The sequence below is a fragment of the Thermomyces lanuginosus genome (assembly GCF_041956635.1).
Source record: "Thermomyces lanuginosus strain ATCC 200065 unplaced genomic scaffold VTN49scaffold_35, whole genome shotgun sequence".
NCBI classification, from domain to species: domain Eukaryota; kingdom Fungi; phylum Ascomycota; class Eurotiomycetes; order Eurotiales; family Trichocomaceae; genus Thermomyces; species Thermomyces lanuginosus.
In genome coordinates, this window is record NW_027192369.1 from 349458 (window position 1) to 364188 (window position 14731).

At 51.3% G+C, this 14731-nt stretch overlaps 6 protein-coding genes across 6 annotated transcripts; 4 read left to right on the forward strand and 2 right to left on the reverse strand.

Moving 5' to 3' along the window:
• Positions 1-513: 513 nt before the first annotated feature.
• VTN49DRAFT_5570 (uncharacterized protein) lies at positions 514-2600 on the reverse strand (the record flags this gene model as incomplete). Its single annotated transcript, XM_069413642.1, has 6 exons — positions 514-1597; positions 1654-2002; positions 2052-2130; positions 2187-2299; positions 2355-2464; positions 2524-2600. The coding sequence occupies 6 exons, from the start codon at positions 2598-2600 to the stop codon at positions 514-516; spliced, it is 1812 nt and encodes a 603-aa protein (XP_069266293.1).
• A 1852-nt stretch (positions 2601-4452) lies between these two features.
• Positions 4453-6760, forward strand: VTN49DRAFT_5571 (uncharacterized protein; the record flags this gene model as incomplete). The annotated part of the gene is made up of 2 exons (XM_069413643.1): positions 4453-4885; positions 4947-6760. The coding sequence occupies 2 exons, from the start codon at positions 4453-4455 to the stop codon at positions 6758-6760; spliced, it is 2247 nt and encodes a 748-aa protein (XP_069266294.1).
• A 600-nt stretch (positions 6761-7360) lies between these two features.
• Positions 7361-8678, forward strand: VTN49DRAFT_5572 (uncharacterized protein; the record flags this gene model as incomplete). Its single annotated transcript, XM_069413644.1, has 2 exons — positions 7361-7533; positions 7601-8678. 2 exons carry the CDS (start codon positions 7361-7363, stop codon positions 8676-8678), a joined length of 1251 nt encoding a protein of 416 aa, XP_069266295.1.
• A 290-nt stretch (positions 8679-8968) lies between these two features.
• On the forward strand, positions 8969-9799 carry VTN49DRAFT_5573 (uncharacterized protein; the record flags this gene model as incomplete). Its single annotated transcript, XM_069413645.1, has 1 exon — positions 8969-9799. The coding sequence occupies one exon, from the start codon at positions 8969-8971 to the stop codon at positions 9797-9799; it is 831 nt and encodes a 276-aa protein (XP_069266296.1).
• A 2296-nt stretch (positions 9800-12095) lies between these two features.
• VTN49DRAFT_5574 (uncharacterized protein) lies at positions 12096-13004 on the forward strand (the record flags this gene model as incomplete). The annotated part of the gene is made up of 1 exon (XM_069413646.1): positions 12096-13004. The coding sequence occupies one exon, from the start codon at positions 12096-12098 to the stop codon at positions 13002-13004; it is 909 nt and encodes a 302-aa protein (XP_069266297.1).
• Positions 13005-13214: 210 nt separating this feature from the next.
• Positions 13215-13935, reverse strand: VTN49DRAFT_5575 (uncharacterized protein; the record flags this gene model as incomplete). Its single annotated transcript, XM_069413647.1, has 3 exons — positions 13215-13391; positions 13468-13825; positions 13907-13935. 3 exons carry the CDS (start codon positions 13933-13935, stop codon positions 13215-13217), a joined length of 564 nt encoding a protein of 187 aa, XP_069266298.1.
• Between the last annotated feature and the right edge of the window lie 796 nt (positions 13936-14731).

A 14731-nucleotide genomic window follows, 5' to 3' on the forward strand; every position in this document is an offset into this window, starting at 1 on the left:
ACATGAACTCGGGACGTGCCGGCGATCACAAGCTTGACTTTTCTTGTTGTGGAGATGCTTTGGAGATCGATCATTGCCCAGTCCAATCGAAAATATTATCCACAAAAACAGTCAGAACTCAATTGAATCTAGACGCAGCTTGCACTCGTAGGAAACTCGTGGTGCATTCCGAATGCAGGTCTGTGTATTGATGCATGCATGCATATGCGCGGATGCTCACTCACGAACATGAAAAGAAGACGGATGCAGTTGAGTTAATTGATCAGATTTGGTCATGCAAGCAAGCCTCGTGCCATTAAACCAGACTACCTAATACAAGAAACCCTAGATTCCGAACGTTAATTCGACCAACATCTATGCCCCCCGACCAATGAAACCATTCCCGTTTTTCTTTCACATGCTCGGAATGATCAGGAACAACGAGAATTCAATGTCCCATCTAGAAACCATTGCATGCTGTAAACAAACGAAGCAGATACTCCGCTTTAGACCCGACGGTTGTCCAAAGCGGGCTCACAGCTTAGACCCCTTGTCACCGTCCGACGCATAGCCGTTGGAATAGGCGTGGCCATTCAACTGCATTCGTCCAAGAGACGAGAGCAGTGTGCCCACTTCCCGCTCCAAAGAGGCGACTTCATCATGAGGGTTGTACATGCGAGAACGGATATACACGTCCAGGTCATGATCGTTGAGCTTACGAAGGGCGGGCTCGCGATCAACCTGGGCCTCCTGCGCCGCCCGAATCACGTTCCGAGCAACGGTCACACTGACTTCTCGGATACGGGTGATGTCGGGATACAGGAGGCCTAGTTCCTCTTCCTCCGGTGTCAGGCACTGCGTAAGCGCCTCGCCGGATGCGTAGATCATGCTGTCGGTGACCTCCACCGCCTTGGACAGGATGGTGCCAAGGCCGATGCCGGGAAACACGTACATGTTGTTCCCTTGACCGCCGTAGTAGACCTTGGTTTCACCAGCCGAGTTTGTGTAAGTCACGGGCGCGAATGGCGAGCCAGACGCGAACAGTGCCCGCCCATCGGTATACTTGATTGCGCTTTCGAGATCGCACTCAGAGTTGGCAGAAGGATTCGACAGAGGGAAGATGATCGGCCGCTCGTTCCATTCCGCCATCTTCTGCAGAATCTCGGGAGTGAACACGCCACCAAGGGTTGACAGACCCATCAACATTGTGGGCTTAACGTAGTCAATGACTTCTTCCAAAGTTTTGAATTGTTGGCCGTCGTTGTCCGTGCGTGCAAAGTAAACCTTATGGCTGGCCAAGCGGTCACCTCGGTCCGCGGTAACCAAGCCCTTAGTGTCTACCAAGTAGAAGCAGGACTTGGCCTCTTCCTCGGTCAATCCCTCACGCATGAAGTAATCCACAATCTGTTTTGCGACTCCGACACCGGCGCTACCGGCACCCAGGAACACAGCACGATGGTCCCTAGGATGTACTCCAGATCGCTTCACCGCGTTGATTACACCTCCCAGGATGACGGCACCCGTTCCCTGGATGTCATCATTGAAAGAAGTGTATGTATGGCGGTAGCGTTCCAGAGCAGGGAACGGATTCTTGAAGTCTTCGAACTGAATGACAATCCTACGTAGATAATCAGCACCAGAACAGTCCCGACGGATGCCCAGCGTAGCACCTACCCAGGCCACCGCTCAGTCAGAGCCGCCATGAGCTCGTCCATGAATTCCAATTCCTCTTCTGGCGACACCTTGTCCCGGCGACTGCCCATGTAGAGCGGGTCCTCCCGCAGAGCCTTGTTGCTCGTACCCAGATCCAGAGTCAACGGCAGGGTTGCCTCCGGCCGGATTCCAGCACACGCAGTATACAGGGAGAGCTTCCCAATGGGGATACCCATGCCGTTGATACCAAGGTCACCTAGACCCAGGATGCGCGATCCATCTGTGATCACGGTGATCTCGACATGCTGCTGAGGCCAATTGGCAAGTACGGAGGCTATGTTGCCTTTATCCTCATAGCTCAAGTACATGCCTACAGCCGGTCAGCTGCAATTTCGGCCGCTGAGACGACTATGACATACCTTCTGGTTGTTGATAGATCTCGGACCATCGCTGGCAGGCCTCGCCAACCACGGGAGTGTATATCAGCGGAGTCAATTCCTGCGTTTAAGTCAGCACGAGATACTAGGGACGCGAATTCATCTGATATAGCGCACCTGAATGTGGTCTGTCACGAGACGATAGAACAAATGCACATTGTTTTTACGAATTGTGCTGAGGTAGAGGTATTTCTCAATGGGTGTCTGCTTCTGCGCGAGTTGCGCCAAACCTGACCATCTCGTCAGCGCAATTGTTCCCACAAGCCAACCCCGTTGAGAGCTCACATCTTTTCTTCTGCACATCGTAGGATTCGGCACGAGGAGGAGTCAGGCCGTAGGTTCGGAGATATTTGCGAATGTAGGGCGGATTCGCGGTATCGAAGTTTGCAGGATCTCTAGGTCAAACGGTCAGCTCGGGGCATCATGAATCGCACTATGAGTCATTCATACGTACGGTTGATTCAGGGCGGTGGAAGTCCGTGAATGCCAATTAGGATTGACAGACGGCGAGGGTGTCGTTGGGCCGGGCATTGTCTCGACAGTGTCAATCGTCCTCAAGGGCTGAGCGACCGCAGCTGAAGCGGGTGAAGCAAAGGTTGCAAATCTACAGGTGGAAGATGCGACGGGATGTCGGCGGAGGCGATTATGTATATGGCGGAGCATATCCGGCCGAGAATTCAGTTGCGATGAAGAATCGAGAACCCACCTGGCATTAATAATATGGGGAGGGAATAATGCCGTCGAATTCCAACGAGAACAAGGGGCCTGAAACGAGGAGCGCCTGTATCCTCCCCGAGTTGAGCCAGAAAAAGACCCTAGCTTCCATCGCGAAGCACGGCCATTGGACGCGTCGGGAAGACTCGGGGCGGGAAGCACAGCTTAATTGTTGCTAAGCAGTTCACTTTCGGCCAGTTCAGCCATTCGGAATCTGTGATCGTCCATCGCTGGACGTGCCGAACATAGTGGGACATGGCAATGTCACGAATCAAGGTGTTGAACTACGAAGACGCGACGAATGCAAGCTGTTTGGGCCATGCGAACATGGCTTTTCCCACAGCTTAGTTTTAGTGAGGGCGCCAAGTTGCTGACGAAGCTTTCCTGACCAACGGGCCAAAAGTGTGGAGATTTCCTGGCGTGAACTCCCGACGACAAATGCCTTGCCTTGCAAAACAAAAAGAAAAGAACCTGACATCCCTGAAATGAAGGCAATTTGTCGCTAAATTGTCGCATCCCTAAATTTTCCGCAGCTATGCACCCCGTATTCAGCGACGGATGCATAATTTACGACTCCGTACAGGGGATGGAGTTCTTTTTTCTCTACTTCTCTTCCGACTACCCAGAAGTATAGGTTAGTTCCCGATGGTTCGCTACCCGTAGTGTCCCTGAGCATTGGAGACGCACAGTCAGGGATCCCTCATTGGGCCAGAGCCCAGAGGGCACTATGGCACTCGGAAACAATTCGGAGATTCCCCGGTAGGGTTTCTGAACCTTCTGCGAAAATTGGAGAAGATTGGAGAAGTTGGAGATTCGCCGTGGGCTTCCCTATTTGATCCGATCGCTGCCAAATCGAGCAAAGAGTCATGCCGGCGGGCGCCCTGTGCGCTCCTGGGGCCCTGGCCCCACGAACACCGCCACATCTGCGTGGTAGATACATAGCCGAAACTCAAAAAGGCAGTCGTTGATGGCCTCAGGCATAACCTATTCCGTAAAATGACTCGGAATGATGAGTCAGCCTCCAGTAGAAAAGCGAGCAGTGAGAATGCGAGATGATCCCAGCTCAGAGCTCCAAAAAAGTAACATTCTTCGTGAGTCGTCAGCTCCTGAACTCTGTTGAAAGCTTAAATCAGCCCTTAGGATTTGGCGAGGTTGCTACGGCAGAGCTCACTAAGAATGAATTAAGCCATCCGATCAATGCAACGGATCTCGACCTCGATCGAACAACGGATAGAACCTAGATGAAGGACTCGTGCACGGTGAGATGCCAAGGATTCATGAGCAACGACAGACGATGATGTGCCAACATGGCCGCATCAAGCTTTCTCGATTCCTGGTCGTGCTGCAGGAAAACTAGAAGAGCTGTCCAGACGGGGGTGTGCGATAGACTGAGAGCAACCTCGACCAATAATAAGTTGGCAGATCACATGCTGGGTGCAGGTCACAATGCATACGACGTCATGGGCGTTCCAATCACCCTCATCGGTCGCTGCGACCTGCTCCCAGCCTTTCAGTATCCAATTTGTCTATCATCCAGCCACATTGGACGTCAACGGTGCTGTTTTTGCCAAAACTCCATCACACTAGTCGAGTATCATTGACGTATCTCCTCGCGGTGATACCATTACGTTCGAAATCAAGAAGACGGTAGGTCACCGCCGTTGTAGCCATGTTTTCTTGCTGCGGATGCCGCAAATCTCGCCGGGGTCGTGGTGAGGATTCAGAACCTCTCCTGCCACGCTACGACGATGAGACTGCATGGCAGCGTCAATTGCATCAGAAGCTGCATTCCTATCAAATGTTCCGTGCCCTTTCCCAAGGGTACATGCCATCGACGGAACAAGCGATTGCCAACCTCCGCACGCTGCTGGCATCAGATGTGTTAAATCCTCACACCGACGAGCTAAGTGAGGTTGGTCGCTTGCTCGCCAGAGACGTCAGGCTGTTGCTGCGATCCTTCATCGAGCTGCTCAGAGAGAAGAACAGCGAAGACCAACTGCAGGAATTCATCTGGAGCTTGTCCCAGGCTAGGGCGAGGCTCGACACTTCGAAATTGTCACAGCAGACCTCGCATGCAAAGGCGGGCGCTGATACCAAAGCTGGTGAGTCGAACGTGACGCCCTCAAGTTGGGTAGCATGCTAACGGTGTGCGGTGCGCGACAGCATACGAGAGTCTGCGCACTATCGGAGACTTACTCTTGACTAATGCTGATTTTCGGCTGTTTTTGGATGACCTAACGACAGTTGGGCGTCAAATCTTTGCTGATACCACCCATTCCCTCTCCGATGCAGCCAATCAGGTTGCCAACGCAGCAGAACCGTCCAAGGCCGAGCTTGGCAAGGTCAAAGAGGCAGGTGCCGATGATGATAAGCAACCTACAGCTGGAGATCTAAACCGTGAGGTTGCAGACATCGCAGAAACGGCGGAGCAAGCGGTGGCCCAGACAGGTCATAAAGCCGTGGAGAGCACGAAAGAGAACCTTTCTGGTGGACAGAAAGATGCTCTACTACATCGATTGAAGCAGGTAGTCTTGAATCTTCGCACTCGAACTGATTACTCGGACTCCGTATCCACTTTGTCCCGTCTCATTCGCTTCTACGGTAAACTCTATGCGCACGCAGCGGAGAATGTGGCCAGTGTCGCAGATGAAGACATTGAAATCAATCAAGAATTTAAAGACGCACTTGATCAATTCTGGAAATTGGCCCGCTCGTTCGGTGATTCGACAGAATGGAACCTCCTCGAGCAGAGTTTCCACAATCTGTTGAAGCATGCCAACGAACCCGAATCTGAGGCCTTGTTCTCAGAGATCGGCGCTTCCTTGCAAGAGATGCTGATGAACCCAGAGTTCTTCAATTCGGCATCAGAGCGTCTTGATGAATTGAAGGAAAAGACCAAAACGGTTGGATCAGGATCTGCTCTTCGTGATGACGCGGATGCCTTTTTGCAGCACGCCCAATCCGCTATCAAGTCGATTGCAACAGATCCCGTCGTTGCTAAATTAACTGCATCCGCGAAGAAACTCTACAAAGATTTATCAATCGCATATCAGAATGAATCGAGCACCCTTGTGGCCGATGCTGCACATATATTTTTACCTCTGTTGATTCGCAGTATCCAACACATCCCAATTCCCAGACTGGAGATCTCCGTACCGGAGATGGATCTACTTATTGAGAACCTGGTCTTGGAGCCAGGAAAAACAGTCCACAGCTCGTCCTTTTTCCCGTACAAAGTTCGGGTCACATCCCGTACCGATATGGAGATGGCCAAAGTTCACGCCAAGATGGCGCGGACGACCATGAAAACTATCATTACCGTGTCTCTCAGTGGCCTCAACGTGTGTGCATCTGAGTTTGGATTCTGGATTCGAACACATAGTGGTCCTTTGTTCCGTTTCGGTGATGAGGGAGTAGCCAGTTTCTTCCTTGATGAGCGTGGTATCGACGTCTCTGTGGACCTGGAAGTTGGTCCTCACCGGCTTGCATCCTTGCTGACTCTGCGCGGTGTGCGAGTTCATATCCACAAACTGGATTACAAAGTACACCGCAGCCGATGGAAGTACCTCTTGTGGATTGTCAAGCCATTCCTGAAACAACTCGTGCGGCGAGTGTTGGAGCGAAAGATTGCTGAACAGATTGTTTCGGCCGTGATATCTGTCAACCGAGAACTGATCTTCGCCCGCGAGAGGCTCCGCGCCGTTAATATTGCCAATCCACGGGATCTATCTACGTTCATTCGGGCCGTCCTGTCGCGGCCGCAAGAGGCGTCAGATCCGAACATCTACCGTCGACTGGGGACGCACCCACCCAAAAGTGGCGTTTTCCAAGGAGTCTATGCGCCAGGAAGTATTGTCAAAGTCTGGCAGCAGGAGGCTGAGCACGCTCAGGAAGTCCTCGAAAGCGGAGATGAAACGGGAGGTCTACACATGACATGGCGCAACGAGATTTTTGACGTCAAATCCACGACTACATGAGGATCATGGAATTCACGACTACTCTTTGTCATTTAGGGGGGAGTCTATTTTTATGTCTATGTCGTACTGGAAAAGCTTGTTCTCATTATGGAATATTGCAGCTTCTCTTGAAATCGAGAATACCCTTGCACGCAGACCAATGAGAGAGCATGGCATGGCAGTGATGTTTATCTAATCATCCCCAATGACGTCACGTGTCGGAGCAAGCATCTGATTGGATGGACCGGATTAAAGATTCTCCTGGGGCATCGGATCGGGCCACCTAAGCTAATCGAAGCTGTTGATAAATCCAGCCCCAAGAAAAGAGCGATCTCGTAGCGAGGCCCATTTCTTTCTTTTAATGTATTTCTTCGCTTGATTTCAATGCGTCATGAGGGTTTCACTTCTCCTTCCAGGTAATTGAATCGATACATTGCGGCATATTGGCCCTTACCTCCGTCACATCATCTTGCGATTCGACGCGGCAACTTCCACATGTCCTCCTCGTTGCGAATCTCCACGATAGGAACGTAATCATCAGCAATTGGCAGCGAAGGGCTCGATAGAGAGCAACAAGCTCGGCGTCTGGACCCTCCTCGAGGGCTTATCAGCGAAGCAATCATGCTTCCCGTTCACTTGATAGCGACGCTGTCGCTATTACTCTTTTCATTTCCTCTCATTCTCGGCGCGGAAGATTATTACAAGATCCTTGGGTTGGATAGGTCAGCATCGGAAAAAGATATCAAGCGTGCGTATCGCACGTTAAGTAAGAAATATCATCCCGATAAGAATCCGTGAGTCTTTCCTTCTAGGGGTTTTCCCGGCTGGTGTTCATGGGCTTATATATTGCTGTCTTTGTAGAGGTGATGAAACCGCGCAAAAGAAGTTCGTTGATATTGCGGAAGCTTACGAGGTTCTCTCCACACCGAGTACAAGAAAGATTTATGACCAATATGGGCATGAAGGATTGGAACAGCACAAGTCTGGTGGGGGCCATCGTGCACACGATCCGTTCGATCTATTCTCGAGATTCTTTGGCGGCGGAGGGCATTTCCACGGCCAGCGCAAGGGACCTGATATGGAACTGCGGCTATCACTGCCGCTACGCGACTTCTACACAGGGCGAGAGGTGGAATTTGAGGTGGAGAAACAGCAGATTTGCGAACAGTGTGAAGGTACAGGGTCTGCGGATGGCAAGGTAGAAAGATGCGATAAGTGTGGTGGACACGGGATTCTCGTACAGAAGCACATGATTGCCCCCGGCATGTTTCAACAGGTTCAAACACACTGTGACAAGTGCGGCGGCAAAGGAAAACGCATCAAGAAACCTTGCCCTATTTGCCATGGACGACGCGTTGTGCGCAAGCCGACCACATTCTCAGCAACAATCGAGCGAGGAATGGGCACTGGTAGCCGTATCGTTTTTGAGAATGAAGCCGACGAGAGTCCCGACTGGGTTGCAGGAGATTTAATTGTCACGCTCGTTGAATCGGAACCCACGCTGGGAAAGAGCGACGAAGAACGCACGGATGGAACGTTTTTCCGGCGTAAAGGCAAAGATCTCTTCTGGAAAGAAGTTCTGTCCTTACGAGAGGCCTGGATGGGTGGCTGGACTCGCAATCTTACCCATCTCGACGGACACATTGTCCGGTTAGGTCGAAAACGCGGACAAGTGGTGCAACCGAATACCGTCGAAAGAATACGCGGTGAGGGGATGCCGCGATGGGTCGAAAACCACATGCATGATCATTCCGACTCAGAAGAGTATGGAGACCTCTTTGTCGAATACATTGTTGTGCTGCCTGATCAGATGGAAAGCGGCATGGAGAAGGATTTCCACGCGCTGTTTGAGAAGTGGCACAAGAAGAACGGGGTCGACCTACTACAAGATTCCGGCCGGCCAACCCCTCAAGCCGAGGATATCAAAGATGAGCTGTAATAATAGTCATGACTTTCTGAATGGGCATATTAGGACATTAGAAGGGAATTTGGCTTATGTAAAGGGCGCCTGCCTGAATGAGCAATTTCATACAGAGGAAGTAACGACCGACGATGCTGCCACACTTTCCTGGGTAGGAACAGCCGCGAGGAAGTCTTCAGGCTTGAGCCCGTCTTCACCATGTCGACTTCTCTGCTCCTAGAAAGCCACTGCATATTCTCCATGTCCTATTAGACCTGGCATCCAGAGAGTCACATATACTTTGCCATCTATAGAGGATTATATCTGTCATGGCAGGAGACAAGCCCACCGTGTTCATTGTCCACGGTCTTTGGCAAACGCCAGTCCATTTTCAACCCTTCATCCAGCGGCTGAAAGATTGCGGCTTTCCGACAATCTGTCCCTGGCTGCCCTCAACGGGCCAACTCCCACCCGTCGGCTTCCTCGACGACACGAAATGCATCCACAATACCCTCAAACGGCTTGTCGAGGAAGAACACAGGACCGTACTCGTGGTAGCTCATGGATATGGGGGAGTAGTCGTTTCCGAGGCCGTCGGCCCCGAGTTTTCCCTCCGGCAGCGCAAAAGACACTGGGATCACGGCGGTGTTCTTCGCATTCTGTTCGTCACTGCATGTCTGATCCCAATTGGCGAATCGATGAGCGTAGCCTTACAGGGTGCCGTTCCCCAGGCGGTGTTTTACGATGTAGGACCAGATTCGCCCCTCAACGCCCGATGGCCTCCATTGGACCCAGCTAACGCCAGGGATATAAAGACCCAAGGGATGTGCATTCTGCAAGACTCACCCAGTCTGTTTTACCACGATCTTTCCAGGGACGAGCAGCTTATGTGGACAATGCAACTCCAATCCTGCCCTATGTCGCTCCATACAACGCTCATCACGCGGGCTGAGTTCCGGCATCATCCCATCACGTACCTCTACTGCCTTCAGGATCGTATTTTGACATATGAAATGCAGCAGAAAATGGTCAAGACAGCCATGCAACACCATGATATCGAGATTGAGGAGGTGCTCTGTGATGCTGGCCATGTGCCATTTCTGAGTCAGCCAAAAGCCATAGTCTTACTCATCATTCAACTTGTGAGCAACAAGCGGTGACGTGGCGTTTCGCAGGCCGGGCTGATGTTGCAGTTGTTATCCTTATCATTAGTAGCATCTAGACTGCAAATTGATTGTGTTCTTTGTACGTCGTATTCGAGCCGTTGACTTACGGATTTGTGAGTCGTGGGTAGTATCGGGGTTAGCCACGAGTTGAACTGCTTGTCCTCCTAGGTTGCTCTGTTGGCATACGGAGTACAGTTCCCCTGAACTTTCAAATTCTTTTCCTCCACAACCCCTCAGAGACAAACGGTCAGAGTGAAAAATTTCCCGTGGAGCCATGCGGAAGGGTCCCACTAAAAGAAAACCACGGCTCTAGGGCCGGAAGGACAGAAGGATCCATGGTTAATCTAGACTTCGCAAAGGAGTGCGGTGACTTAGTAATGGTTGTCCTTGCGAGTTCAGACAACTCCCTCTCGGACGAGAACAAGGCAAAACCCTCCGGAGTCGCTCCGTTGTGGTCCGATATCGAAAACGATGGATCATGGGCTTCAGTTGTTCCTGGCGGTGAAAGTTGACCGCCTTCAATTTCCCAAACAAAAATCCTGACTGCTCTGTTGAAGCGGTGAGAAGACCAGCCGGGCGAGACCGCAAGACCCTGTCGTTGATCATCTGAATCGATCCCGCGGCAAATGAAATCATGTTCCTTGCGCATGGCTGGTGGAGTGAACCCTGACGGCGGACCAATGCCACGACATTAAAACGCCATGCCGGCAAATGAGAATCTGATTCGGCACTTTAAAAGACAGCGCCAAGTTCACTCGCCACACATGTGGCCCAGAGGGTCAACGCACGGTGACAAATTTTTGTTGAGAAATGGAGTCGAGGTGTGGCTGCGACTGATCCGCCTGTCGTTCGCTGGTCTTGGGGGTGTCGTAAGCTGAATGTTGAGCTGAGTGCCGTTAATTAATGCGGGTGCAATCTATGTAATGTATTTAGGACTCCTCTGTACGGAGTAGAGATCTATTCATCTTTATACAGATCCCCCGAGCATATCGATGTTCTATCTATATCTTCATTCAAACTGTATTTCGTAGGATTGGCCATAACAAGGTCAAACCAATATCGAATCGTCTCCGCCACAAAGATCAACCCGTCGGCAAAGTGGGCGAACGTTCTGAGACTGGGGGGCTTTGGCTTGGCGGCGGGTACGGATGGATTTGTCTAAACCGCTTTCGGTGTTGGTTGGGCGCGTGGTCCGCCAAACGGCGCAAGGAACGCTTCAACCTCACTCGACAAGCCTTTCGGTTAGGGCTATTTATTTGCTCTTCCCATGCATCATGCGTGGCCAAAGAAGCTCTGATCATTTGCTGGTCTTCTGACTTTTGGAATGCTCTGCAGGGTGCAGCAAAAAGTTGGGCGATCTCTGCACACGCGTATCAGGAAGAAGGTATTCGTAATCCTTGTTCGCTGGGCAAGCGCTTTGATTCCGACTGATACTTTTTTTTTTCCCTCTTCAATAAATGATGGGTCGGTTAGTCCATCCAGGCTAAAAATGATCGTTCGGAGTGGAGTCCGATAGGCCCAAAGTTGACGACGACGATGGATAGTCCGGATGGAATGTTCTGAACCTTCAGTCCTCCGCACTCGTGCATGCTAAATCTAAATCTTGTTCACCCGCGCCCCTCCTTCTGACCGTCAGACGCTCAGAGCGCTTCGCTTCGGAGAGCGCCTTTTGAGTCCCCATATTTAGTTGCCGATCGTCGTGACAGCATGTACATTAGACTCATCCTATTATTCAGAGGATCGACCGTCAAATGTCTGTCAACTCGAGTTGCTCTGAATATTTCTACCAGTTCTCCCACACTCGGTCCTTTTATCCCCGCTTGACATATCAGAGTTCTCTTTTTTCTTCTCTAGGCTTGAAATTTAGCCGGCCGTAATTGTGTCGCCGGTAACTTTATGTCAGGAAAATCAACAGACTTTTACTGTGGTGAATGTCCAGGTAAATTTGAGCCGGTGCCCTCCTAATCTATATGTTGCCCAGCATGCCCCGGTTCTTCCCCTCCTAATCGGCAGCACGTTCACATGCCAAACAGCCCAACGCCTGTCTGATAAAACTCACGTGCATCTACACATGGCTTTTTGTCTTTGGCAGCCTTATTCATGCCCTCCTGACCGAGATTTTCCGGCCTCATTTTTCTCTTCTGTCATTCATTTTCAGAGCATTTAATACATTCACGTCATCCTGCTGACTCTTGGTCTCTGCTGTGGTTTTAGTGACTATCACGATGCCACCAGCGACTCTGTGGAATGTGACCCCAAGGCACAATCGAAACCCAACTGCAAAGACGACATGACTTTTCCTTCCAGCGAGCACTGCGAGACCCTCCCCAGACCGGAAACGGTGTACCCAACAACCGTCGTCTCGCCAGAGACTCCACGGAAAAAGCGCTCGCCACGGTCGACAAAGACAAGGTCGAGAGCGTCATCTATCTCGCCTGCAAGCCCTCGTTCGGCCTCTGCCAGCACCGCCGGAGGACGCTCGACTAAGACACCTCGCCCCCGCCATGGCTCATCCGCAATCAGCCCACGCTCAAGCATGCAGATGTCGGAGAAGAAACGGGAAGACCTTCTAGCGTTGCACCGGGAAAGTTGCCGTTTATTCGAAGAAGCAGGGCTCGCCAGCCCACGAACGGGGACCAGTCAAGATGGCCGCAGGCCGGAACGATGCTACACAGCCCCCACCAATGCGGCACGGTTCGGCGGTGTATCTACTGCTGCCGGGGCGCGACCGCGGGCCGTTTCGTCTGCGACGGCATCACCCGTAATCGGATCGTACAGGTCACCGCCGTTCGGTCCAGCATCACCGCAGGATGACGGCGACCTGTCCGATCAAGAGCTTCTCGCAAAACACGGTATGGCAAGCCAGTCAAGCATCGTCCACTCGGAACCCGACCCAGGGACCGCACCGGACGAGATGCCGTATAAGTTTGTGCCGGCGACGGTAATAGATTGGACATCGCCCTCGACGCGCCGCCGCGAGTACGAGAAAATCGATCGATCCAATCGCGGACTCCGTGGGCTGTGGCGGCGTATCGCTCCACCCTGTTTTCGACCGTCGTACAGTCGGACGCCTTTTTTCGAGGAAGGGAAGACCAATCGCGAGGGGAGCGTTCGACGGTTTCGTATGGATCTCCCGGATAAGGAGGCGACGAGCACTGCATCGACGAAGCCGGCGTCGGGAAGGTGGGGATGCTTCTGAACATTGCACTCATTTGCTCTCTTTGTAGTTTGCTGTCGTTGCGCGTTGGCGAGCTATTCTTATGATTGATTGCTGTTGAGATACCCATGTGCAGTTTGTATTTTAGCATGCCAATAAAACACCCATGATACCTGACAAAACCTAGGAAGAAAGTCCACAAACGCCGCCCATGCACCATATATATACCGGTATATAGAACTCAGAGCCACATCAAGGCAACAGGTCGAAATCATCCACCTTATCACGGTACTGCATGATACTGCGCTTGATCTTACTCGAGTCAACCCAGGTAACGTAATCCTCCATGCTCCGGGTGACCAAGTAAGCGGGATCGGTGACAACCTCCGACCCGACACGAACATGGCCCTGTTCGATGAACGTGACCGCCTATACCAAACGCAGCACCCCAGTCAGCTTATCCTTTTTTTTAAACCAATAACAGCGGGAGAGATAAAAAACCAACCGTCTTAACACTCTCCACCATCCCCATGCGCACCATCACCACACCAAGCCGTCTCCTACAGAAGGCGGAAACGGTAACATCTCTCTCGACGGAGGACAACCCCGCGCCCTGCTCGCGGTTCTTCTTCAGAATCCCCATGTTCCATAATTTGTCCAGGACCTCCGATTCGAGCTGTCGGCGCACGGGGTCGGCGGGGTCGAGGGCCGCGAGGCGATGCGCGAGCGACCGCAGGGAGCCGCAGAGGTTGTTGTACTTGCGATAATCTAGCGGATCTTGCAGGTAATACCGCGCGCGGATGATTTGCTCGCGATGGCCATCGTCGGATTTGTAGGTAGTGAAATTGACCTTGCGGAGAAGTCTGGTTTAGAGATCGAGTTGTTAGAACAAAAACGTATTCGATAAATTGGGGGACTCTGGGAGGGCAATGACAGGGCTATACTTTTTTTCGTGATATTTGAGGTGCCGCATGATGACAGATAGCAACGGCCCTTTGGGATTGTGTACCGGCCGTTTAGAGAAGTCCGATATTGACGATTTCAAGCAAGTGGAATTTTTCCTGGGAGATAGGTTTCTGCCGTCTAGAATTTGGGCGGTGAGTCCGCCAATGCTTCGGATTGGTCAACCAGAAATGATCATTTTTATGCCTGAGGCAACAATCGATGTCTCTCAATCACGTGGAAATCATTGCCCTAACTTCCCAAGAAGCATCGTCTGGGAGTCTTTTCTATCAAAGCACTAGAATCTGGAGTCAAATTGTAGGAATACTACGTAATTGAGTCTTATTATTTTCAATATTTTCTGTACAAAGAACGCGAACCGCGAGAATGTAACGTATGTCTTGAAGAGAATCATAAAATAACCAAGCTCTCTTTCCTCAGGCCGAATTGGACTTTGTTCCATACGCTGCAACCCATCTACTGTCGACGGGCGCATATAGTGCCATTTGCAGTCTGAGATACGATGTTGAGAGTTGCACCAGACTGCCCATTGAACTTGACGGAACAGCTCCGCGTCGAGCCGACTCGGTTTCCGTCCACCTCTTTGTTAATATGACATAGGTAAATGCCCCAAGGGACCAGTTCAAAGGGATATTGTATCAACGGTTCATTCAGCACTCACACCCTGACATGTGTTCGAGTTCTTTCCTGAGGGGCCGCGTCTGTAAATGATGCAGACTGCCTTTATGCCGTATATTTTTAGCATATATTTAGTCGTTTGTATGTATACACGTCTATTTCGACGTCTATTTCGCACTTGCTTGAGT